This window comes from Rhinoderma darwinii, chromosome 5 (assembly GCF_050947455.1).
Source record: "Rhinoderma darwinii isolate aRhiDar2 chromosome 5, aRhiDar2.hap1, whole genome shotgun sequence".
NCBI classification, from domain to species: Eukaryota; Metazoa; Chordata; class Amphibia; order Anura; family Rhinodermatidae; genus Rhinoderma; species Rhinoderma darwinii.
Window position 1 is genome coordinate 89,466,341 of NC_134691.1, and position 27,006 is coordinate 89,493,346.

Below are 27,006 nucleotides of genomic sequence, written 5' to 3' on the forward strand. Positions count from 1 at the left end.
TTCCGGAACAACACTATGGAAAGGAAGGGCCAAACTTCAGAAAAATCTTAAATGCAAAGGATTTGCATCCAAGTATTAAAAATAATCCATATATATCAATTGTTTGTCCAATGACTTAAACCTGTGAGAATCGAAGGACTATGTAAAAAATGGCTGTAATTCCTATTTTGTTAAACCTCTTCAATGACCTCTTGAATAGTTTGTTTTAAATCCATTGTGGTTATATCAAATTATCAAAATTGTGTCCCTGTCCAAATATTTCTGTAGAACTGTATAAGAATAAATGACAGAAGTTGCCTGCCCTGCGTCAACGACTTTAAACTAACATGGCACTTCTAATAAAAAATAAACGGTTACCTTCCAACTGTACTACGGATAAATGAGCAGGGTCCCTGGCTGAAAAGATATAGGAAGTACATACATTTTCTTTTATGTTCAACAAACTATTACGCGTTAAATGAAAAATAACGGTTCTACCGGACTCTGGACTGACTGCAGCGTCAACGCTAGCATATGTTAATCCTTAAGGGTCGGGGGGGGGGGGGTCAAGCCCCCACAGATCACACACAGTGTATTCTAAAAATAGGCTTTTAAAGGGTTTTTCCAGGAATACACATTAAGGCCTGGGTGACACGCCAGTATTTAGGTCTGTTTTTTGTTATAGCATTAGTAAGCCATAAACAGAAAAAGTTTAATGGAAAGACTTGCACCTCTTCTTAGTCTTGGCTTAAAGTGTAACTAAACGTTCGACAAACTTCTGACATGTCATAGTGACATGTCAGAAGTTTGTAGTGGTGGGGGTCCGAGCACTGAGACTCCCACCAATCGCTAAAACGAAGCAGCTGAAGCCCTCGTGTGAGCGCTCAGCCACTTCGTATCTGTTCAGCTATTTCCGGAAATAAATGTATCCGTGTACGGACTCAATACAAAGTCTATGAGCCCGTACTCCGATACATCGGCTTTCCGGAAAAAGCCAAACAGACACGAAGCAGCTGAGCGCTCACACGAGTGCTTCAGCTGCTTCGTTTTAGTGATTGGTGGGAATCTCAGTGCTCGGACCCCCACCACTACAAACTTCTGACATGTCACTATGACATGTCAGAAGTTTGTCGAACGTTTAGCTACACTTTAAAAATGCTGATGTAAAATAATAGCTGATATACTGTCATGTGGAAGTTTCAGATGAAACCACCGCTATCTTCTTCCCTTCCTGGGGGCTATCGATTCCTGTTTTTTTTTTTTTTTTTTTTTTTTTTTTTTAACTTTTCAATAAACAAAGGAAAAACTTTGACTAAAATGCAACACGTGGTGTACTTTATGGCTAAAATACTCCCGGCCCATTATTAAATTCGCAGTCACATTTGATAACTTTATTTTGGGTGTATTTATATAATCTGTACTTGTTCTCACTTTGAATTGGCTTTATAATGCACCCAGTGTAATGTATTTTAGTTCTTAAGATACTTATTTAGTTTTCATTTCTGATGTTCTATTTATATCTGTGTAACCCAAACTTGGCGTTTTGTTTCTTGTACAGGAGGGGCGCGCATGACCTGCTAGAAGTCGGATCACACAAGCGGGTGATCTGCTGACACTTTCTTCTGTGCTTGGCGAATGTCTCACCAAATCATTTAAAAACAATTGATAGAACATGGGAGGAGCAGTAAGTGCTGGGGAAGACAATGACGATTTGATTGATAACCTAAAGGAAGCCCAGTATATACGTACTGAAAAAGTAGAGCAAGCCTTCAGAGCCATTGATCGAGGGGAATATTACCTGGAAGGATACAGGGACAATGCTTATAAAGACTTGGCTTGGAAGCATGGCAACATCCACTTGTCCGCACCTTGCATCTATTCAGAAGTCATGGAGGCATTAAAGCTTCAACCAGGATTGTCTTTTCTTAATCTTGGAAGTGGAACTGGATACTTAAGTACAATGGTGGGCTTAATTTTAGGTAAATAATTTTATTTCTGTTTCTATATATCTATGATAACAATAATGTGGTGACAGTTGTTGTTCTGTCCACAGGATACTCTATGCAGCTACTGTATAACATACTATATTGTACGAATCCCTGATCTAACTAGCCAAAAGTCTCCCACTACAAGCAGAAGTCATCCAAACATTAAAGTAATGTATCCTGGGATCGCCTGTGATTGGCTGCAGCGGTCAGATGGGATGATGCGTCATCCCAGGAGGCCGGCCCAGAGGAAAAAAACAGACTTCTGTCTGGTTTTTAAATTACATTTTTAATTTGAAATCCATTTTTTGCATCGGAATCGCTGCGATTTCGCCGAAAAGAACGCAATAACTGCAACAAATAAGCAGTGTTTACGCAAATATAATTGACATGCTACGGAATAAAATTCTGCACCGCACGTCAATTTCTGAGCGTTTTTTCTGCTCAGTATTTATGCAGAGTGTGGATGAGATTTGTTCTATCTTTCACTTTGCTGCTACTGTATTATGCTGTGGATTTTCCACAGCGAATTCCGTTGAGGAAAATCCGCAGTATTTACGCAACGTGTGAACTGACCCTAATAGAGAATAACTCCGTTCCCTAATATTTCAGCCAAAGTTAGCTGTTTGAAAACCTATCCATATATAAAAACTATGCTGTTTAACCCCTTCCCGCCGCAGCCCTTTTTCAGATTTTCATTTTCGTTTTTTCCTCCCCACCTTCCAAAAGCCATAACTTTTTTTATTTTTCTGTCGATTTTAAGTGGTATGAGGGCTTATTTTTTGCGGTATAAGCTGTAGTTTTTAATAATACCATTTTGGTGTACATTTTGGCAATGTTTTGATCACTTTTTATTTAATTTTTTTTGGGAGATTAGGTGATCAAAAAATAGAGATTCTGGCGTTTACAATTTTTTATTTTTATTTACGGCGTTCACCGTGCAGGTTAAAAAATGATATATTGTAATAGTTCAGACTTTTACGGACGCGGCGATACTTTTATTTTACTCCTTTTTTACTTTTTTTTTTTTTTTTTATAAGTCCCCCCTAGGGGACTTCAACCAGTGATCGTTAGATCGCTTGCACAATATACTGCAATACTAATGTATTGCAGTATATCGTGATTCTGACCGGCATCTATTAAGCCCTGCCGGAGGCAGGGCTTAATAGGTGCACAAAGATGGCAGACCTGGGGGGCCTTCATTAGGGCCCCAGGCAGCCATAGCAACCATCGCCCCCCCCCCCGCGATTGCATTGCGGGGGGCACGATGAGCTGTTAGAGGGGGCCGCCCCCCTCTTTCTAACGATTTAAATGCTGCGGTCGCTATTGACCGCAGCATTTAACGAGTTAAACGAGCGGGATCGCGTTCGTTACTCTGAAGTGTCGGCGTTAACATACAGCCGGCATCGTATGGAGCGGGTTCACTCCGTGAGCCCGCTCCATACTTCCCCCTACCCGACTTTGGCGTATGGATACGTCAAATGTCGGGAAGGGGTTAAAGGGCTTGTCCACCTAGGTCGATTTATGTTAAGATGCCCTATTAGTCATATGGTCACCGTAGACGGGGTTCCCATATGGGTTCCCATTCTACTAGCCAAAATAGAGAACTATAGGAAGAAGCTGCTCTCACTGGGGTTACACGGCAAAGCCAAGTATTACATGGTCACCTATTGACTTCTGAAGGCATCATGTAATACAACCTGCTGCAATGTGCCATCAGCCCTGTGTAATAACGGCAGCTAGACCACCTGATACTAAACTGGCTGGGGAACTGCGTCACAAAAGAATGTTTAACGCCATGTCCTTTTTCGGTCCAACGTTTTGTTCTGGTTAATTTCTTAAAGGGGTCTGGTGAGAAAATGAATTGCCTATCCTATCTGATCGGTGGGGGGGGGGGTCTAACTTTCAGTGCCCCGCCAATCAGCTGATCAAAGGGGCTACAGTGCTTCAGAAGGAAGCTGTAAGGCCCCATGCACACAACCGTAAATTCGGCTGTAATTACGGCCCCATTCAGTTCTATTGGTCACGGACACCTTTCCGTATTGCTACGGATGGGTGCCCGTGCCCTGGAATTATGGAGCATATCAGTTTTTTTGTGTTTTACGGGAACATGCTCCCATACTTTTGTATGGGAGCACGACACGAAAATGCGGGCGGCCATACCCGCAATCGTGTGCCGAGATTACGGGCTCGGCCGTGTGCATAGGGCCTAATACTGTGCTTTGCTGCTATAAATGTGTTGGCGTTTTACAGTATGGAGCTGTGTAAGAAATGAAGGGGAAGCAGCTAGAGTGTCGGACCCCCCACCAATTGGATATAGGTGGCCTAGCTAGCCCCAGGATATGCCATCAATTTTATTTCGCCTTTAATATATATTTTCTAGCGGTCGGATCTCAGTCTTTCTGATAAAACTATAGATCCGTTCTGATTGGCGCTCTCCCTTTCCGCTTGAAGACTGGCTCATAGGCGTTCTATTTGAGCCGTCCTCAATCTAACAGGGAGCATCGATCACTGCGGCAGATACAGGGTGCTCAGCTGAGTTCTTCTGCACCCGGACCCCCACTGATCCAAACGTATGATGTGTGTCAATGACGTATTAAGTTTGCTGAAAGTCGTGTGAACCAAGCCTAATGTTGGTGTGAATGCAACACAGGGCCAAATGCATACGTTGCGTATTATGTGCGGTTTTGCCGCGCGTATGCAAAACAACAGCGTAATACAGTACCAGCAAAGTCAATGAGATTTCCAGAAATCTCATGTCCACGCTGCTTTTTGTTTTCAGCATGTAAATTGACCCACGGTGCGTATTTTTGGTACTGCAGCATGTCAATTTATCTTCGAATTCGCAAGCGGAATCGTATCACCCTAGTTCTGAACAAATTCGCAGCAAAACCCGCAGCATGAAAACGCAGCTATTTACGCAGCAAAACGTGAAAATCGCGCTGTGCGGTTTTTTTTCCTGCAAATTTTTTGCGTATAGCTACGGTATTGGTGCGTGTTTTCCGCAGCAAGATACTCAACACATGTAGCCTAGAGGTTCAGATAAAGTGAATCCATCACATTCCCAAATCTAACTGCTAGTGTGATGTCCTTTTTTGTTTTTTTTTCTGTTTTTTTTTCTGTTTTAACACCTTCCCTCTTTGGCCACTTTTGACCTTCCTGACAGAGCCTCATTTTTCAAATCTGACATGTTTCACTTTATGTGGTAATAACTCCGGAATGCTTTTACCTATCCAAGCGATTCTGAGATTGTTTTCTCGTGACACATTGGACTTTATGTTACTGGCAAAATTTGCCCGATACATTCAGTATTTAATTGTGAAAAACACCAAAATTTAGCGAAAAATTGCAAAAATTAGCATTTTTCTCAATTTAAATGTATCTGCTTGTAAGACAGGCAGTTATACTACACAAAAATGTTGCTAACTAACATCCCCCATATGTCTACTTTAGATTGGCATCGTTTTTTGATCATCATTTTATTTTTCTAGAATGTTACAAGGCTTAGAACTTTAGCAGCAATTTCTCACATTTTCAAGAAAATTTCAAAATGCTATTTTTACAGGGGCCAGTTCAGTTGTGAAGTGGCTTTGAGGTCCTTAGATATTAGAAACCCCCAATAAGTCACCCCATTTTAAAAACTGCACCCCTCAAAGTATTCAAAACAGCATTTAGAAAGTTTCTTAACCCTTTAGACATTGTGCAGGAATTAAGGCAAGGTAGAGGTGAAATTTACAAAGTTCATTATTTTTTTCCAGAAATTCATTTTGAATCCATTTTTTTTGTACCACAGAATGTTTTACCCAAGAAATGCAACTCAATATTTATTGCCCAGGTTCTGCAGTTTTAGGAAATATCCCACATATGGCCCTAGTGTGCTACTGGACTGAAGCACCGGCCTCAGAAGCAAAGGAGCACCTAGAGGATTTTGGGCCTCCTTTTTATTAGAATATATTTTAGGCACCATGTCAGCTTTGAACAGGTCTAGTGGAACTAAAACAGTGGAAACCCCCCAAAAGTGACCCCATTTGGGAAACTATACCCCTCGAGGAATTTATCTAGGGGTGTAGCAAGCATTTTGACCGGCCAGTTTTTTTGCAAAAATTTTTGGAACTAGGTTATGAAAATGAAAATCTACATTTTTTTCAAATAAAATGTAGGTTTAGCTAATTTTTTTTTTCATTTCCAAGAGAACTAAAGTAGAAAAAGCACCACAACATTTGTAGAGCAATTTCTCCCGAGTAAAACAATACTCCACATGTGGTAATAAACAGTTGTTTGGACACACGGCAGGGCTTAGAAGGGAAAGAGCGCCATTTGGCTCTTGGAGCTCAAATTTAGCAGGAATGGTTTGCGGAGGCCATGTCACATTTGCAAAGCCCCAGAGGTGACAAAACAGTGGAAACCCCCAACAAGTGACCCCATTTTGGAAACTATACCCTTTGAGGAAATTATCTAGGGGTATAGTGAGCATTTTGACCCCACAGGTTTTTTGCAGAAATTTTTGCAAGTAGGCTGTGAAAATGAAAATCTACATTTTTTCAAATAAAATGTAGGTTTAGCTTATTTTTTTTCATTTCCACAAGGACTAAAGGAGAAAAAGCACCATAACATTTGTAAAGAAATTTCTCCCGAGTAAAACAATACCCCACATGTGGTAATAAACAGTTGTTTGGACACACGGCAGGGCTTAGAAGGGAAAGAGCGCCATTTGGCTCTTGGAGCTCAAATTTAGCAGGAATGGTTTGCGGAGGCCATGTCGCATTTGCAAAGCTCCTCAGGGGACAAAACAGTGGAAACCCCCAACAAGTCACCCCATTTTGGAAACTACACCCCATGAGGAAATTATCTAGGAGTACAGTGAGCAGTTTGACCCCACAGGTTTTTTACAGAACTTATTGTAAGTAGGCCGTAAAAATGAAAATGTACATTTTTTCAAAGAAAATGTAGGTTTAGGTATTTTTTTTTTCATTTCCACAAGGACTGAAGGAGAAAAAGCACCGCAACATTTGTAAAGCAACTTCTCCCGAGTAAAACAATACCCCACATGTGGTCACAAACATCTGTTTGGACACACGGTAGGGCTCAGAATGGAAGGAGCACCATTTGGATTTTGGAATGGTTTCTGGGTGTCATGTCATATTTGCTGAGCCCCTGTAGTACTAGTACAGTGGAAACACCCCAAAAGTGACACCATTTGGGAAACTGCACCCCCTGAGGAATCATCTAGGGGTATAGTGAAAATTTTGATCCCAAAGGTTTTTTGCTGAATTAATTAGAATTAAGCCATGAAAATGAAAAATAATTTTTTTTTCCAACAAGATGTAGTTTTAGATACACATTTTTCATTTTTACAAGGAATAGAGAAGAAAAACCACCCCAACATTTGTAAAGTAATTTCTCCCGAGTACGGTAACACCCCATATGTGGTTATAATCAGCTGTTTACATATATGGGAGCATTCAGAAGAAAAGGAGCGGTATTTATCTTTTGGAGCGTAGATTTTCTGGAATGGTTTGCGGAAGCCATGTTGCATTTGCAAAACCCCTGATGTACCAAACAAAAGTGACCCCATTTTAGAAACTACACCCCTAAAGGCATTTATCAAGGGATGTATTGACAATTTAGACTCCACAGGTGTTTTTCAGAAATGAATACGCTGTGGATTGTGCAAAGTGAAAATTGCAATTTCTCCACTGATCTGCCCATTCACCGCACAAGATGTTGTGCCCCTAGAGAATCTTACCCCATAAATTGTTAAGCGGGTTCTCCCGGGTATGGTAATGCCTTACTTGTGGCCATAAGTTGCTGTTTGGGCACACTGTAGGGCTAAGAAGGGAAAGACCGCCATTTTGAGCATGGATTTTGCTTGGTGATAGTTCTGTTTGTGGTTTTGCTGGTATTTCCGTTTATAATGTGGTGGCATATGTAATCTGTGCGGAGAACATCACGGTATATGTAAGCTGTGCGGAGTACATCAGGGTATATGTAATCTGTGCGGAGTACATCAGGGCATAATAAGAGGGTATAATAATGGGGTAAATAATGCAATTATCCATAGGTGTGTGTTACGCTGTGAAGCAATCCGCTATGAACAGGCCAGTGTCGCACTGATAAACGGTTTTCTTTCTTATCCCCCTTTTGTAACGCTCTGCACCTTTTGGGGACTTTTTCTCCTTCGTAGTTTGGGAAATATTACAGGGAAAGTTTTGCGCTAGTATAATACGGGCGCCCTCGCTTCCAGCGGATGTGCTATGTCCATTCCCTTTTCTAGTTCCTAAATACTAGGGCCCTGAAACTGCAGGAATGTTCCCCTCCGGCCTGCGCATTGAGATGTTTTTTCATCACCGCATTACTAGTGCCGTAACTTTTTTATTTTTCAGTTGATTGATTGAGCGGTGTGCGGGCTTGTTTTTTGCGAGACGGGCTGTAGATTTTATTGGTACCATTTTGGAACACATACGACTTTTTGATCACTTTTTATTTCATTTTTTGGTAAAGGAAATTACCAAAAACAAGCAATTCTGGAATAGTTTTTTATTGTTTTTTTTCTCGGCATCCACAGTGCGCCCTAAATTACATGTTAGCTTTATTCTGCGGGTCGATACGATTACGGCGATACCAAATTTATATAGTTTTTTTATGTATTGCGGCTTTTGCACAATAAAATCACTTTTTTTATAAAATCATTTGTTTTCTGTGTCGCCATATTCTAAAACCCATAACTTTTTTATTTTTGCGTGCACGAAACGGTGTCAGGGATTATTTTTTGCGGGACGGATTGTCGTTTTTTTATTATTACTATTTTGGAGTAAATGTGACTTTTTGATCACTTTTTATAGCATTTTTTGGAAGGAGATGTGACCTAAAAACAAAGATTCTGGCGCTGTTGTTCATGTTTTTTTTTACCGCGTTCACCGTGCGGGATAAATTACATAATAGTTTTGTCGTTTGGGTCGTTACGGACGCGGCGATACCAATTATGTGTAGTTTTTTTGATTTTTACGGTTTTTCCCATAATAAAAGACTTACTATGGGAAAAAGGTCAGTTTAGCTTTATTTTTATTTGAAACTTGTGTGTTTTTATTGTTTTACCACATTTTTATTTACTTTTTTTTACTTTTTTTACTTGTCCCACTAGGGGACATGAGGGCCTGATGCCCCGATCGCTACTCTAATACACTGCACTACATACGTAGTGCAGTGTATTAGCGCTGTCAGTTATTCACTGACAGCAAGCCTATGAGGACACGCCGCAGGCGGGTCCTCATCGGCTCCCGTACAATGCAGACTCGGACGCCATTTTCTGGCGTCCGATTGCCACAGCAACCCAGCGATTGCATCACTGGGTTGCCGATCGGGTGAGCGCAGCATCTGAGTGGTTAATCTGCCGGATCGGAGAATAGCTCCGGTCCTGGCAGTTACAGGAGGGTGCCAGCTGTATAATACAGCTGTCACCCCGCGGTGATGGTGCCGGCTCTGCTTCTGAGCCCGCACCATCACTGCGCCGTACATATACGGCGCTTTGCGGGAAGCACCTCCCGACAGCGCCGTATATATACGGCGGATGTCGGGAAGGGGTTAAAGTGGCATTCGAAATTTGTGATTTTTCTATTGCTCTATGTAACTTTAATTTTATAGTTTTTTTTTCACTCTTTTGGCAAAAAAATGCAAATGGCCCAAGTTGGAGCCAGAGTTTGCATCTTCTGTGGACAAGGAGGCCAAAACCTACGTTTGTGGAAGATGCGTACCTATAATGTGTATATTCTCTAGTCATCATGCGTGTCAAACTTATACATAGTATTCTGATTTTATCTTTCCTTTGCCATCTGTTTTTTTTTTTTTTAAGTTTTCTGTACATTGAATGGTCACCATTGATTTTATATTTGGATCTGTTGGGGTTGCGAAATTTTTGAGGGCAAGAAATGCACGCACTAAACTATTCTTACGGTCATAGCCACTTACCGCTATTGCACCATCCTCCCACTTGCTCTCCAGCGCTACATATTTTCTGAAAGGCAGAAAGTCTCCATCTCATCCTACACATAACTGGTAAGCTTCAGTGGCATGTTGGGTTATGACTCCCAGATCAGCAGGATTTGAGGGGGTGTTTGATAGACACATTTAGCACCCACTTCTGTACTTTCACAGCATTACAATATGCTCCTACTTTTTATATTGACTTTTTTTGATAACAGATTTGCTTTACACTGAATGTATCATCTTATTTTATTAATAATTAAAGATCTATGTCAAAACATATTTTTATTTTTTTTATCTAATCCGTTTTTATTTTCCAGAAGCTTTTGGGTATGTTCACACAGGGCGGATACGCTGCATAAAAGCACACCGCACATCTGCCCTGGTCGCCGCAGGGAATTCCGGCCGAAAATCCGCACCAAACAGTTGTGCAGTTTTTTTGGCCAGAATGTCCGCTGCGGAAAACCACATAAAAATAAATTAAAAAAAAGTTCATACTTACCTGTAGCCATGGTGACGCATCCCTCTGTCGTCTTGCAGCCCAGCCTCCTGGAATGACGTTTCATCCCATGTGACCGCTGCAATGGTCATATGGGATGAAACTTCATCCAAGGTGGCCGGCCTGGACGAAGAAGCATAGAATGCTGGGTAAGTATACATTTTTTTTCCACCGCAAAAATCGCAATGTCTTCTATTTGTTGTGAATTTTACCTCTCCATTGAATTCAATGGGGAAAACCTGCAACAAAAAAACAGTGATTACGCAAATACATTTGATCTGCTGTGGATTAAAAAAAAATGCACCATATGTCAATTTCTGAGCGGATTTTCCGCTGATCATTTACGCAGCGTGTGTATGTGATTTGTTCAAATCTCATCCACTCTGCTGCTACTGTATTATACTGCAGATTTTCCGCAACAAAATCCGTTGTGGCGAATCCGCAGTATATAGGCTGCGTGTGAACCCGGCCTTTAAAGGGGTTTTCCAGGGACACTAAATTTTCTGGTCGGGCAGTTCACGAGCACTGAGGAATAGAATGAACACACAGAAAATGGGGCGGGCATTAAAGAGGCTCTGTCACCACATTATAAGTGGCCTATCTTGTACATAATGTGATCGGCGTTGTAATGTAGATTACAGCAGTGTTTTTTATTTAGAAAAACTATGTATTTTCACCAAGTTATGAGCAATTTTAGCTTTATGCTAATTACTTCCTTAATAGACAACTGGGCGTGTTTTTAATTTTGACCAAGTGGCCATTGTGGAGAGAAGTGTATGACGCTGACCAATCAGCTTCATACACTTCTCCCCATTCATGTACTCAGCACATCGTGATCCTGCGTTGTTCACTATGTGCTGTCACATACTCACACATTAACGTTACTAAAGTGTCCTGACAGTGAATAGACATCACTACCAGCCAGGACGGGATGTCTATTCACAATCCCGACACTTCGGTAACATTTGTGTGTGACTTACAGCAAGCATGATCTCGCGAGATCTCGCTGTAAATGACAGCACAGCATGATCACGATATGCTGTGTGAGTAAGTCGCACACAAACATTATCGAAGTGTCGGGATTGTAAATAGACATCCCGTCCTGGTTGGACGCGATGTCTATTCACTGTCAGGACACTTGAGTAACGTTAATGTGTGTGCATGTGGCTGCACATAGTAATCTTACTAGATCACTATGTGCAGAGTAAATGAATGGAGAGAAGTGTTTGAAGCTGATTGGTCAGCGTCATGCACTCCTCTTTACAACGCCCACTTGGTCAAAAGTAAAAACATGCCCAGTTGTCTATTAACCCCTTCCCTCTTTAGCCACTTTTGACCTTCCTGACCGAGCCTCATTTTTCAAATCTGACATGCGTCACTTTGTGTGGTAATAACTCCGGAATGCTTTCACCTATCCAAGTGATTCTGAGATTGTTTTCTCGTGACACATTGGACTTTAAGTTACTGGCAAAATTTGCTCGATATGTTCAGTATTTAATTGTGAAAAACGCCAAAATTTAGCGAAAAATTAGCATTTTTCACAATTTAAATGTATCTGCTTGTAAGACAGGCAGTTATAACACACAAACTTGTTGCTAATTAACATCCCCCATATGTCTACTTTAGATTGGCATTGTTTTTTGAACATCCTTTTATTTTTCTATGACATCACAAGGCTTAGAACTTTAGCAGCAATTTCTCACATTTTCAAGAAAATTTCAAAAGGCAATTTTTACAGGGGCCAGTTCAGTTGTGAAGTGGCTTTGAGGGCCTTATATATTAGAAACCCCCAAATAGTCACCCCATTTTAAAAACGTCACCCCTCAAAGTATTCAAAACAGCATTTAGAAAATGTCTTAACCCTTTACACATGTCACAGGAATTAAAGCAAAGTAGAGGTGAAATTTACAAATTTCATATTTTTTTGCAGAAATAAATTTTTAGTACAATTTTTTTTTATAACACAGAAGGTTTGACCAGAGAAATGCAACTCAATATTTGTTGCCCAGTTTCTGCAGTTTTAGGAAATATCCCACATGTGGCCGTAGCGTGCTACTGGACTGAAGCACCGGCCTCAGAAGCAAAGGAACACCTAGTGGATTTTGGGGCCTTATTTTTGTTAGAATAAATTTTAGGCACCATGTCAGGTTTGAAGGGCTCTTGCGGTGCCAAAACAGTCAAAATCCCCCAAAAGTGACCCCATCTGGGAAACTACACACCTCAAGGAAATTATCTAGGGGTACAGTAAGCATTTTGACCGCACAGGTTTTTTACAGAAATTATTGGAAGTAGGACGTGAAAATTAAAATCGACATTTTTTCAAAGAAAATGTAGGTTTAGCGATTTTTTTTTAATTTTTTTTTCTCATTTCCACAAGGACTAAAGGAGAAAAAGCACCGTAAAATTTGTAAAGCAATTTCTCCCGAGTAAAACAATACCCCACATGTGGTAATAAACGGTTGTTTGGAGACACGGCAGGGCTGAGCAGGGAAAGAGCGCTATTTGGCTTTTGGAGCTCAAGTTTAGCAGGAATGGTTTGCGGAGGCCATGTCACATTTACAAAGCCCCTGAGGGGACAAAACAGTGGAAACACCCCACAAGTGACCCCATTTTGGAAACTACACCCATTGAGGAAATTATCTAGGGGTATAGTGAGCGTTTTGACCCAACAGGTTTTTTTGCATAAATTATTGGAAGTAGGCCCTGAAAATGACAATCTAAATTTTTTCAAAGAAAATGTAGGTTTAGCTAATTTTTTCTCATTTCCACAAGGACTGAAGGAGAAAAAGCACCACAAAATTTGTAAAGCAATTTCTCCCGAGTAAAACAATGCCCCACATGTGGTAATAAACGGCTGTTTGGAGACACGGCTTGGCTTAGAAGGGAAAGAGCGCTATTTGGCTTTTGGAGATCACATTGAGCAGGAATGGTTTGCGGCGGCCATGTCACATTTGCAAAGCCCCTGAGGGGAAAAAACAATGAAAACTCCCAAAAAGTGACACCATTTAGGAAATTACACCTCTTGAGGAATTCATCTAGGAGTGTAGTAAGCATTTTAACCCCACAGATGTTTCATAGAATTTATTAGAATTGGGCAGTGAAAATAAAAACAATCCTTTTTTCTTCAATAAGACTTAGCTTTAGCGCAATTTTTTTCATTTTCGCAACAAATAAAGGAAAAAAAAGAACCCAACATTTGTAAAGCAATTTCTCCCGAGTACGGCAATACCCCATATGTGGTCATAAACTGCTGTGTGGGCACACGGCAGGGCTCAGAAGGGAAGGACCGCCATTTGGAGTGCAGATGTTGCTGGATTGGTTTCTGGGCGCCTGTGGGCCCAAAACAGTGGAAACCCCCCAGAAGTGACCCAATTTTGGAAACTACACCCCTCAATGCATTTACCTAGGGGTGTAGTGAGCATGTTAACCCTGCAGGTGTTTTGTAGAAATTAGTGTGAACTCGATGTTGCAGAGTGAAAATGGGATTTTTTCCACAGAGATGTGGACAATATGTGGTGCCCGGCTTGTGCCACCATAACAAGACAGCTCTCTAATTATTATGCTGGGTTTCCTGTTTTAGAAACACCCTACATGTGGCCCTAATCTCTTGCCTGGACAGTCGACCAGGCTCAGGAGTGAAAGCGTACCATGTAAAATTGAGGCCTAATTTGGCGATTTACAAAGTATTGGTTCACAACTGCAGAGGCTCAGATGTGAAATAATAAAAATAAACCCCTGGGAAGTGATCCCATTATGGAAACTGCACCCCTCAAGGCATTTATTAAGGGGTGTAGTGAGCATTTTCACCCCACAGGTATTTTCCATAAATGAATGCGCTGTGGATGGTGCAAATTAAAAATTTATATTTTTCCCTAGATATGCCATTCAGTGGCAAATATGTCGTGCCCAGCTTATGCCACTGGAGACACACACCCCAAAAATTGCTAAAAGGGTTCTCCCGGGTATGACGGTGCCATATATGTGGAAGGAAACTGCTGTTTGGGCACGCTGTAGGGTTCAGATGGGAGGAAACGCCATTTGGCTTTTGGAGCGTGGATTTTGCTTGGTAGTAGTTTTGTTTGGAATCTTACTGGTGTTTCCGTTTATAATGTAGGGCATATGTAAGCCGGGCGGAGTATATAAGGGGCATAGTCAGGTGGTATAATAATGGGGTAAAAAAAAACAATAAAATGATCCATAGATGTGTGTTACGCTGTGACACAATCATTTCTGCACAGGCCGGTGTCGCACTGATATATGGTGTCCTTTATTATCCCCCTTTTGATCCACACTCCGCGCCTTTGTAGTTTGGGGAATTTTGCTGGGAAAGTGTTGTCCTGGTATAATACGGGCACCGTCGCTTCCAGCGGATATGTTTGGGCCCTCCCTTTCCTGGTTCCCTAATTTTAGGTCCTTGATAAATCGCCTCTTCAAACAGAAGAAATGTTCCCCTCGGGCACAACTGCATATTTTTTTTATTTCCTGACTTATTGGAGCCATAACTAATTTTATTTTTCATAGACGTAGCGGTATGAGGGCTGGTTTGTTGCGGGACGAGCTGTAGTTATTATTGGTACCCTTTTGGGGTACATGCAACTTTTTGATCACCTTTTATCCTATTTTTTGGGATGCCAGGTAAACAAAAAAACGCAATTCTGGCACAGCTTTTTTCGTTTTTTTTTTATACAGCGTTCACCATTCGTTATAAATTACATGTTAACTTTATTCTGCGGGTCAGTACGATTCCGGCGATACCTATTTTATAGGACTTTTTTATGTTTTACAACTTTTTGCACAATAAAATTACTTTTGTAAAAATAATGTATTTTTTCTGTCGCCAAGTTGTGAGAACCATAACTTTTTAATTTTTTTGTCGACGGAGGTGTATGAGGGCTTGTTTTTTGCGGGACGAGCTATAGTTTTTATAGGTACCATTTTTGGATACGTGCGACTTTTTGATCACTTTTATTCTAACATCTGTAGGGCAAAGTGACTAAAAAACAGAAACTCTGGTAACGTTTTTTACGTTTTTCTTTACGCTGTTCACCGCGTGCAATAAATAATATAATATTTTGATACATCAGGTCGTTACGGTTGCGGCGATACCAAATACATATGGTTTATTATTTTTCAATAATAAAGGACTTGATAAGAGTAAAGGGGGGATTGTGTTTTATTTGATTACTTGAAACTTTTATTTTCAAACTTTTATTATTTGCACTTTTTTTGACACTTTTTTTGGACACTTTTTTTTGGACACTTTTTTTTGGACACTTTTTTTTTGGACACTTTTTTTTTGGACACTTTTTTTTTGGACACTTTTTTTTTTGGACACTTTTTTTTTTTGGACACTTTTTTTTTGGACACTTTTTTTTTGGACACTTTTTTTTTTGGACACTTTTTTTTGGACACTTTTTTTTGGACACTTTTTTTTGGACACTTTTTTTTGGACACTTTTTTTTGGACACTTTTTTTTGGACACTTTTTTTTGGACACTTTTTTTTGGACACTTTTTTTTGGACACTTTTTTTTGGACACTTGTTTTTGGACACTTGTTTTTGGACACTTGTTTTTGGACACTTTTTTTTGGACACTTTTTTTTGGACACTTTTTTTTGGACACTTTTTTTTGGACACTTTTTTTTGGACACTTTTTTTTGGACACTTTTTTTTGGACACTTTTTTTTGGACACTTTTTTTTGGACACTTTTTTTTGGACACTTTTTTTTGGACACTTTTTTTTGGACACTTTTTTTTGGACACTTTTTTTTGGACACTTTTTTTTGGACACTTGTTTTTGACACTTGTTTTTTATACTTTTTCGCAAGTCCTACTAGGGGACTTGAAGGTCCAACGGTCAGATTTTTTTTTTTCTAATACATTGCACTACCTATGTAGTGCAATGTATTAGATCTGTCAGTCATTCACTGACAGCAAGCCGATTAGGCTTCGCCTCCCGGCGGGGCCTAAATCGGCTTCCGTAATGGCAGAGCAGGAGACCATTGTGTCTCCTGTTGCCATAACAGCAGTCGCAAGTCCTGATTGCCTGTCAGGGCTGGCGATCTGCTAGTAACCGCTACGATGAAGCAATCGCTTTCGATTGCTGCATCGAAGGGGTTAATGGCAGGGATCGGAGCTAGCTCCGGTTCCTGCCGTTACAGGTGGATGTCAGCTGTACAGTACAGCTGACTTCCACCGCTGATGACGCCGGATCAGCTCCTGACCCGGCGCCATCTTGCCGGCAGCTACGGAAGCCGATCAGGCTCCGCCGCCGGGCGGATCTTGACCGGATTCAGTGCTAGACAGACCGGGAGGCCAGTATTAGGCCTCCAGTTGCCATTGCAGCCACCGGAACCCCGGCAATTTCATTACTGGGGTTCCGATGAGCTGCAAACACCTTAAGTGCAGCGATCGCGTTTGAGCACTGCACTTAAGGGGTTAATGGCGGGGATCGAAGCTAATTTCGGTCCCCGCCGTTACAGCCGGATGTCAGCTGTAAGATACAGCTGAGATCCGGTGATGATGGCACCGGCTCAGCTTCTGAGCCGGTCCCAAACATTCGGCGTAAATGTACGCCAAGATGCGGGAAGTCAATGCTTTCCATGTCGTACATTTACGGCAAATGTCGGGAAGGGGTTAAGAAAGTCATTCGCATAAAGCTAAAATAGGTCATAACTTGGTAAAAATACATAGTTTTTCTAAATAAAAAACACTGCTGTAATCTACATTAAAGCGTCTATCACATTATGTACAACATAGGGCACTTATAATGTGGTGACAGAGCCTCTTTAAGGTGTAAGCAAAGAATCAAACGGGCGGGTATTGAGGAGGCTGTGGACCAATAGGATGCCTCAAACCTGGGACTTCTGATGTATACCGGGGTTTGAGGCATCCTATTGGTCCACAGCCTCCTCAATGCCCGCGCCATTCATTCTCTGCTTATGCTTCAATGCCAAACCTGTGTCAATACACAGCGAAGTATCGACACAGGTGTGTCTGCTTAGTAACGCTCGTGCACTAGCGTGTGTCGAAGCAAAAAAAACGCTAGGATGAAAAACAGAACTTCCGGCCGGCCAGAGGAAGGGGGAATAAGAACAAATTAGTTACAATTTTTGACAGAATGCATATTGGGAAGTTTATTTAATTTTGACAGAGTACTCGTACAAAAATGTATCCCTGGAAAACTCCTTTAATCCCTTACCGCACCAGGACGCACCGGTACGTCTGTGTTGCAGTGCTTTAAGGTAACGGTGTGTCCTGGCTAAAAACTGCCACCCTGTCAAAGGACAAAACTGTGCCGTCCACTATTTATGACAGTTGATCGGCACAGTAAGACGGCAGGGGACCAATCACAGCGGTCTGCAGGCGATCGCTGTGATTGGTCAATCAAAGCAGACTGACCAATCACAGCTCCATCACGTGGTGTATGTGATTGCGCTGGCTCCGAAGCTGAGCCAGCGCTATCACCGCCAGTTATCAGCTGTCCGACACACCTCTAACGGCCAGGACCGGAGCTAGGCTCCGATCCGGCCGATTAACTCCTTAGATGCATCGATCTCATCAAAGTGTCTTGTAGCCTGTCGGCAACCACGATGGTTGCCACGGGCGCGGGTGTCAGCTGTTTGTCACAGCTGACATCGTGCTCTAACCGCCAGGACTGCATCTAAGTGATTAGATCGCACCATATGGTTGCTAATGACAACCATCGGCACCCACGGGTGTTCCGATGGTTGCTATGGCAACTATAGCCTAACAATCGCTTCCTAGTACGGAAGCCTATAAGGCCCTGCCGGGAGGCGAAGCCCAATATGCTTTCTGTCAGTGAATAGCTGACAGCTCTAATACACTGCACTATGTAGGTAGTGCAGTGTATTAGAATAGCGATCAGGGCTTCATGTCTTCAAGTTCCCTAGTGGGACACAAAAAAAAAGTTAAAACAAGTTAATAAAAATGTTGTAAAAAAGTAAAAAAAAAAATAAGTCCTGTTAAAAAACACTATAACAGCCTTTTTTCCTATATTAAGTCTTTTATTACAGGAAAAACCCCAAAACATTAACAAAAAGTACATATGTGGTATCCCCGCGTCCCTAACGACCCAAACTATAAAAATATCACGCTATTTTATGCGTACGGTGAACACCGTAAAATTTTTTTATAAAAAACTATTCCAGAATTGCTGTTTGTTAGTCACTACCTCTCGCAAAACAGAATAAAAAAAGGGATCTAAAAGTTGCATGTACCCCAAAATTATACCATTAAAAACTGCAGCCAGTCCCGCAAAAAACAAGCCCTCCCACAGCTTTTTTGACGGAAAAATAAAAAAGTAGAATAAAGTAAAATTGTCATTCATAGCGCATGGCGAACGCCGTAAAAAAATAAATAATAAAAAACATCAGAATTGCAGGTTTTTGGTCACCTTGCTTGCCAAAAAAATGAAATACAAAGTGATCAAAAAATCGCATGTACCCCAAAATGGTACCAATGAAATCTATAGATTGTCCCGCAACAAATAAGCCCTCACACAGCTCCGGTGGAGAAAAAAATTAAGAAGTTCTGTCTCTCAGAATATGGCGATGCAAAATGTGCAGAGTGTTCAAAAGCGGATAATTTCCGGCACCATTTATCAGTGCGACACTGGCCACAGATCTATGAAATATAATTTATTTACCCAATTATTATACCCTGATGTACTCCGCACAGATTACATATGCCCCCACATTATAAACTGAAATACCAGCAAAACCCCAAACAAAACTACCACTAAGCAAAATCTGCGCTCCAAAAGCCAAATGGCGCTCCCTCCCTTCTGAGCCCTGCAGCGTGCCCAAGCAGCAGTTTACATCCACATATATGGCATCCCCACTTCCCGGGAGAACACGCTTTTCAGTTTGAGGTATTTGTCTTCAGTGGCACGAACTGGGCGCAAAATATATTGTGCACTAAAATGGCACATACCTGTGGAAATTTGCAATTTTCACTTTGCACCATCCACTGAGCATTCATTTCTAATAGAAAAAAAAAACCTGGGTGGTCAAAATGCTCACTACATCCCTTAATAAAATGCCTTCAGGGGTGCAATTTCCAAAATGGGGGTCACTACTTGAGGGTTTGTTTTACTATTTGACCCCAGAGCCCTGCCATTGTGGGCTAATTCTGCGAAAATCGCCAAAATAGGTCTCGTATGCGCCTTTCACTCCTAAGCCCTGTCATATGTCCAGGCAAATGATAAATGCCTTGAGGGGTGTAGTTTACAAAATAGGGTCACTTCTCATGGTTTTACACTCTACTCTGGTACCTAAGGGAGCTCTGCAAATGCGACATGGCGCCCATACACCAGTCCAGCAAAATCTGTGCTCTAAAAGCCACATGGCACTCCTTCCATTTTGAGCTCTGCCATGTGCCCAAACAGCAGTTTAGGGCCACACATGGGGTATTGCCGTACTCTGGAGAAATTGGGTAACAAATTATGTGTTGTTTTTTCTCCTATTACCCCTTGTGGAAAAAAATATTGGGTGCAAAACTACATATTTTTGGAAAAAAAAATTAATTTTTCATTTTCACTGCCTCATTCTATTACAATCTATGAAACACCTGTGGGATCAAAATGCTCAGTACACCCCTAGATGATTACCCTGAGGGGTATAGTTTCCAAAATGGAGTCACTTCTCAGGGGTTTCTACTGTACGGGTACCTCAGGGGCTCTGCAAATGCGACATGGCGCCCAAAAAACAATCAACCAAAATCTACATGCCAAGTAGCACTCCTTCCATTCTGAGCCCTGCGGTGTATCCAAGCAGCAGTTTATGACCACATATGGGGTATTGCCGTACTCCGGAGAAATTGCTTTACAATTGTTGGGGCGCTTTTTCTCCTTTATTCCTTGTGAAAATGAAAAAAATGTCAACATTTTAGTGGAAGGAATGTAGACTTTTTAATTTTCACTGCATAATTCCAATAATTCAGCAAAAAAACTGGGGTCAAAATGCTCACTATACCGCTAGATAAATTCCACGAGGGGTACAGTTTCCCAAATGGGGTCACTTTTGCCAGGTTTGCACTATTTTGGCCCCTCAGTGGCTTTGCAAATGTGACATGGGGACGCAAACCATTCCAGCAAAACTTGAGCTCCAAAAGTCAAATGGCGCTCCGTCCTTTCTAACTTCCGCCATGTATCCAAACAGCAGTTTATTACCACATATGGGGTATTGCTGTGCTCAGAAGAGTTTGCTTTACAAATATTGGGGTGTTTTTTCTCCTTTATCTATTATAAAAATGAAAAAAATCTGAGCTAAAACTACATTTTATTAGAAAAAAATTTAGATTTTCAATTTCACTGCATAATTCCCATAAATTCAGCAAAAACCGTGTAGGGTCAAAATGCTAACTATACCCCTAGAAAAATTTCTTGAGGGGTGTAATTTCCAAAATGGGGGTCACTTTTGGGGAGTTTCCACTGTTATGGTCCCTCCAGGGCTTTGCAAACGCAACATGGCACCGAAAACCATTCCAGCAAAATCTGCGCTCCAAAATCCAAATGGCCCTCGTTCCCTTCTGAGCCCTGCCGTGGGTCCAAACAGCAGTTTATTACCACATATGCGGTATTGCCGTAATCGGGAGACATTGCTTTACAAATGTTGGGGTGCTTTTACTCCTTTATTCCTTGTAAAAACTAAAACATCGTATGTTTTTTCAGAAAAAAAGTAGATTTTCATTTTCACAGACCAGTTCCAGTAAATTTAGCAAAAAACCTAAAAATGCTAACTATACCTCTTCAAAAATTCCTTGAGGGGTGTAGTTTGCAAAATGGGGTCACTTTTGGGGGGGTTTCCACTGTTTTGGCACCACAAGACCTCTTCAAACCTGACATGGTGCCTAAAATATATTCTAAAAAAATAGAGGCCCCAAAATCCACCAGGTGCTCCGTTGCTTCTGAGGCCGGTGTTTCAGTCCATTTACCGCACTAGGGCCACATGTGAGATATTTCTAAAAACTGCAGAATCTGGGCAATAAGTATTGAGTTGCGTTTCTCTGGTAAAACCTTCTGTGGTACAGAAAAAACTGTATTACAAATGAATTTCGTAAAAAGAAAATTTAAATTTGTAAATTTCACCTCTACCTTGCTTTATTTCCTGTGAAATGCCTAAAGGGTTAAAATAATTTCTGAATACTGTTTTGAATACTTTAAGGGGTGCAGTTTTTAAAATGGGGTGATTTATGGGGACTTTCTAATATATAAGGCCCTCAAAGACACTTCACAACTGAACTGGTCCCTGAAAAAATAGCCTTTTGAAATTTTCTTGAAAATGCGAGCAATTGCTGCTAAAGTTCTGAGCCTTGTAACGTCCTAGAAAAATAAAATAATGTTCAAAAAACGATGCAAACATAAAGTAGACATGTGGGAAATGTTAACTAGTAAATATTTTGTGTGGTATTACAATCTGTTTTACAAGCAGATACATTATAATTTAGAAAAATGCAGATTTTTGCAAATTTTCTTTAAATTTTGGTGTTTTTTACAAATCAATATTGAATTTAACGACCAAATGTTTTCAGTATCATAAAGTACAATGTGTCACGAGAAAACAATCTCTGAATCGCTTGGATAGGCAAAAGCATTCCGGAGTTATTACATAAATTGACACCTGTCAGATTTGCAAAAATCGGCTGTGTCCACAAGGCCAAAACCGGCTTAGACACTAAGGGGTTAAATTACACCTCAGGCTACAACAGCAGTAACAAAAAAGAAAACTGTCTAAACCAAAAATACAAAAGTATTCCGCTATAGTATAACAAAATATTCTTTATTATTTTGGGAAACTTCTTCTTTTTCTTCCTCTTCCTCCTATGGAAAAGTCAAGATAAAGATGGCTACATCTGTACATGGCCTGAGTGGTCAATTGACCTGATAGGGTAGATTGTTGTAGCATGCTTTGTGTCATGTCACCGTGCAGAGAGGGAGAGGACGGGCTGAGCTGTGACCTGTGATGTAATCGTGCGTTATTTGCTTACAGCTTTAGGCCTTATTCACACTAGCGTATTTCACGTCCTTGTTACGCGCGTTAAAACAACAGACATCACACGGACCTATGCAATTCAATGGGGCTATTCAGACATGCATCGTGTGTCCGCTGCGTGAAACTCACTGCATGTCCTATTCTTGTGCCTTTTTTGTGCATCACCCACCCATTGATGTCAATGGGTGCGCGAAAATCACAAACAAAACACGGACGCATATCCGTGTGCTGTCCGTGATTCACACAACAGTTGCTAAAGACAACCACCTCCTTCAGTGTTTTTTTTTTTTGCTGATGTAAACGCGTGAGATACGGATGACATACGCGCGTAAAAAGCACAGACGCGCACCATACACGGATGTCACACGAAACTGCAATGCAGCAAAAACGCTGCATGTTTTATGCGTACAAAACGGACACGTTGGTGTGAATAAGGCCTAATAAGCTTCACAGTGCGTTTGCTACAGTTTAATACATGCCCACAATGCATGTAACTGGGCGCCTATATCCCATTCACTTCCATGTAAGAACATTTTATTTTTTTAATTCTCCAGTTGTATTGATCCGTGTAGTAGATTATGCTTTCCAATACCGTAGAGGCAAAAGTATGCCAGGGAATGCCAAAAGGACATTGTTTTGGCTATTTAAAGTCTATGGGCATTCTGGTGTATAAGGTCAAGAGATTTTCCTGGCATAGAAGCTGAACCTGTACCACAGACGTGGTGTGAACAGAGGCGTTACCGGTCATTGTAATTCTGTCCTCCTATGGTAATGAGATGACTGCTAGCCGTGACAACTACAAGCGTCCGTCTATTGAGAGAGCCCGGTGGCCAGTGTGAGAACTGCTACATTTCACAATGTTTTCTTTTTTCATATGGATGATGACAAAAAGCTACAACGAAAACCACCACCAAAATGATTTAAAAGATATGTTTAACGTAACTTGTTTTAGGCAATAGGCCATTTTCTGATGATCATACGTTGCGATTAACCATATATAAGCGAGCCCTGTATGGTTTACTACCGGACCATTGGAAGAGCATCTCATAAGTATCTCACGTGGGATCCGTGCGCACTACACATTCTCCATATAAAACGTCCAGCTCCTCACGTTTAACCCTCTTATCTGCTGTTGCTGGCTTCTACAACCTCCTATTACTATGTTACTCCTTTATTTGTCATTTTTATCTTCTATTGTAACCTAAAGTTAAAACACAGGATATTCATATTCTAGAAAAATCCTATTACACAATTACCCAAACGTTACACGTACTTCATGGGCAGAAATACCGGTGTCCTTCCATTGCTCCACTAAAAGGGTACCTATCGGCAGATTTTAACCCTATGAACTGTTTCCACCACACTGTAGCACATGTAAACCCCTTTCCAAGCTTATGGCTATGTGTCCACGGCAGCACCGCATACCTTAGAAAACAAAGTTCTAAAAACTCCTGCGCCATATGCTGATGAGGGCTGAAGAGTCTGCAGGGCGCATATAGAGCTCCCAAGTGTCCAGGCTAACCCAGCCCATGTTTGCTTGATTGGCGTGGATGATGCCCCCTATGTCATCCACAGGCCTCCCCAAATCCGGTAAGATGATACCGGCGCATGCACAGAATAAAAAACAAAAAACAAAAAAAGAATCCCCTGCCCTTAGCAGAGAATTCACAATGCACTTGCACCAGTTCACTGAAAAACGTATCGTTCGGTTCCCTTTAAGTCAAGCAGCAGAAAGTAGGGATTTCCAAGGTGTATCATCCTTAAAGGAACGGTCTGTAAAGGACAACTGCCGTCCATGTGTCGACTTCTATTTAAAAAGGGGTTGTCTTTGTGAGTTATCCCTTTAACTAGAGTCCATGTAAAGTTTTAATTTACTCTTTGCACATTTTGGGTACAGGAATTGCAGGTATGTGGAGATAGATTTCATGTTTGTATTGTAAGTAATGAAATAAAATTGGCTACACCTAAAGGTCAATTTTGATCTGGATAAAGCACTTAACCCCTTGGTGCCGCTGCCATTTTTCAGATTTTCGTTTCTTCCTCCTAGCATTCCAAAAGCTAGAACTTCTTATTTTGTATTTTTTTTTCAGTTTTCCGTCGTTCTAGCCGTATGAGGTCTTTTTTTTTTTTTAATGCCATCATTTATTGTACCATACAATGTACACAGTGAGGTGTAAGCTGTAACAATGTTACAGCCAATGCCAGCTGAGTATGAAGCGGCCTCCGCCTCTGATTCCGCTCTATACTCCCTTTTTGGTGGCGGTGACCTACGGTTACGTCACATGTTGCCAAGGGGCTAAAGAAGGCCGATCAGTTACTGGGTAACCTCATAAGTAATAGGAGACCAAAATAGAAAACCTTTCTCAAATACATGTCATTTAGAAAACTTTTAACATTAAAATTTAGTGATTAACCCTTTAAAGACCGGGCCATTTTGAGTTTTCACTTTCACTTCAGCCTCCCCGCCTTCCAAAAGCCGTAACTTTTTTTTTTTTTTATTTCTTTGTCGATATAGCCATATGAGGGCTTGTTTTTTGTGGGACAAGTTGTCGTTTTTCATGGCACCATTTATTGTACCACATACAATGAAGCTGAAAACAAATTATCTGCCAAAAAAAAAAAAATTTTGTCGCCATATTCTGAAAGCCTTAACTTTTTTTTTTTTTTTTTTTCTTCTATCAATTTAGCTGTGTGAGGGCTTAAATTTTGCGGGGAGAGTTGTAGTTTTCACTGATACCATTTTGGGGTACATGCAACTTTTTGATCACTTTATATTCCATTTTTTTGGAGTTTTTTTTAACTTTGCTTTAGTGAAAAAGTTGTGTTTTTTTTTTTAGTTTTTTGGAACATTCTAAAAAAACATTTTTTATTTGATTTTTTTTATTTTTTTAAACTTTATTAGTCCCCCTAGGGGTCTTGAACCAGCAATCGTTGTGTCGCTTGCATGATCTACTGCAATACTAATCACCGTTTCACCTCACCAGGCGAAACGGGGATTGGATGACCTGCATCTATCAAACACTATGGCACAACTTATGGATATGCCATAAATGTGTAAGTTGGGAATATCACTTTAACTCTTTACAAGCATCTTTCTCTTCCTCTAGCTGGGCTGCATAATACACAGGGAAATCTTCTACATGGCTGGTAAATAACACTATTCTGTATGAAGTAAAGTTCAGGTGCAATTTGAGGTTTGCTGATTTACTACCTATCACAACGCATTAGCAAATTAATTTACTAGGTTCGAGATTAGTTTTTGGTGAATTTTTGGGAAAAATCGGGTAATTGATTACTTTATTGTATTATTTGGACAAGCAAATTGACAAAATGGGCAAATTGAATTGCTCGCCCTGAATCCTGGCCAGATCTGAGCACAAGGCTCCATCTTGCCATTCAGATACTGTATAGAACCAGCCCCCCCCCCCCCCACACAGTTGGTTTCTCCAAGAAAAGAAGAAAATCTCAGATTTGGACCTCACTGCTCCAATAATTATATAACCTGCGTCCTGTAAGGTCTCATTCAGATGAGCGGGATTCTCGTCCGTCTGCGGTGCGTTGAAACCACGCACAGCACACGGACCCGTTGGTTTTAGTGGGGCTATTTGCACATGCGGGAGTTTTCACGCAGCGAGTGTCCTTTTGCGTGGAACTCGCTGCATGTCCTATATTGCTGTGTTTTGGCGCGCTTAGTCGCCCATTGAAGCCAATGGGTGCGTGAAAAACACGGATAGCACACGGATCCGTGACATTTGGTAAAAAAGTGCTTGCAAGTTGCATGAAAAACACATGCCACGCGCAGTGCACACTGACGCAAAACGCAACGGACATTGACAGATTTACGCTGGTTTTGTACGCATGTAAATCTCACACTTGTGTGAATATAGTTTAATACTGAGGGAAATCTGCTGTTCTGCTAATGATATGTATAGGAAATAATTCTAATAATTCAATCTGTCACTTTTTGTGGTTTTCTCAGAACCGATAGGCTTTTAGGATTCGCAGTTGTTCTGTGCTTGCGTTGTCTTACTACAGTACATAGAAAAAGGCAGCCCTGTCTAGACAAATTCCCAACCACAGGATGTCACACAGCGTGATCTAAGCCCGCACTTCAGTATCTACAGTATAAGGTAAAGCAATAGCAACCACTCCGAAGAACTGGTATAAAGGCAAATCCCATACTTTTTTTTATTTTTATTAAGCAAACCTGTAACGTGCAGTTTTTTGCCATGCAGAAATTGCTTCAAGCTTGAAAACTGCACTGTTCATGTTGAATATATAGGTATCTTTTTTTTTTTTCTTCCAGGGCGTGCTGTTTCTTTATAAATTGGTCGTCCGCTTTGGACACTCTGTTTTTGAAGGAAAGGAATGTCAACTTTAGGCTGATCACAGCATGTTCTGCTGCTAGCACTTCCACTGATCCGTTCTTTGTGGGGAAACCCAGCAAAAATTTAGAATTCACCTTTATTACCACCACAGGAGAAATTAAATTTAATAGACCCTATGTATAATGCACGGTCATGCCGAGTCCTCCAGAGCGGAAGATTATC

General features: G+C 41.0%; 1 protein-coding gene across 1 annotated transcript in view; it reads left to right on the plus strand.

Annotated features, from left to right (window-relative positions):
- Positions 1 to 27,006, plus strand: part of PCMTD1 (protein-L-isoaspartate (D-aspartate) O-methyltransferase domain containing 1) — a 62,359-nt gene that overhangs the window by 12,879 nt on the left and 22,474 nt on the right. The window contains exon 2 of the mRNA XM_075826257.1: positions 1,538 to 1,958. Coding sequence (XP_075682372.1) covers positions 1,652 to 1,958 — 307 coding nt within the window. The 5' untranslated portion in view covers positions 1,538 to 1,651. The remainder of the gene's footprint in view (positions 1 to 1,537; positions 1,959 to 27,006) is intronic.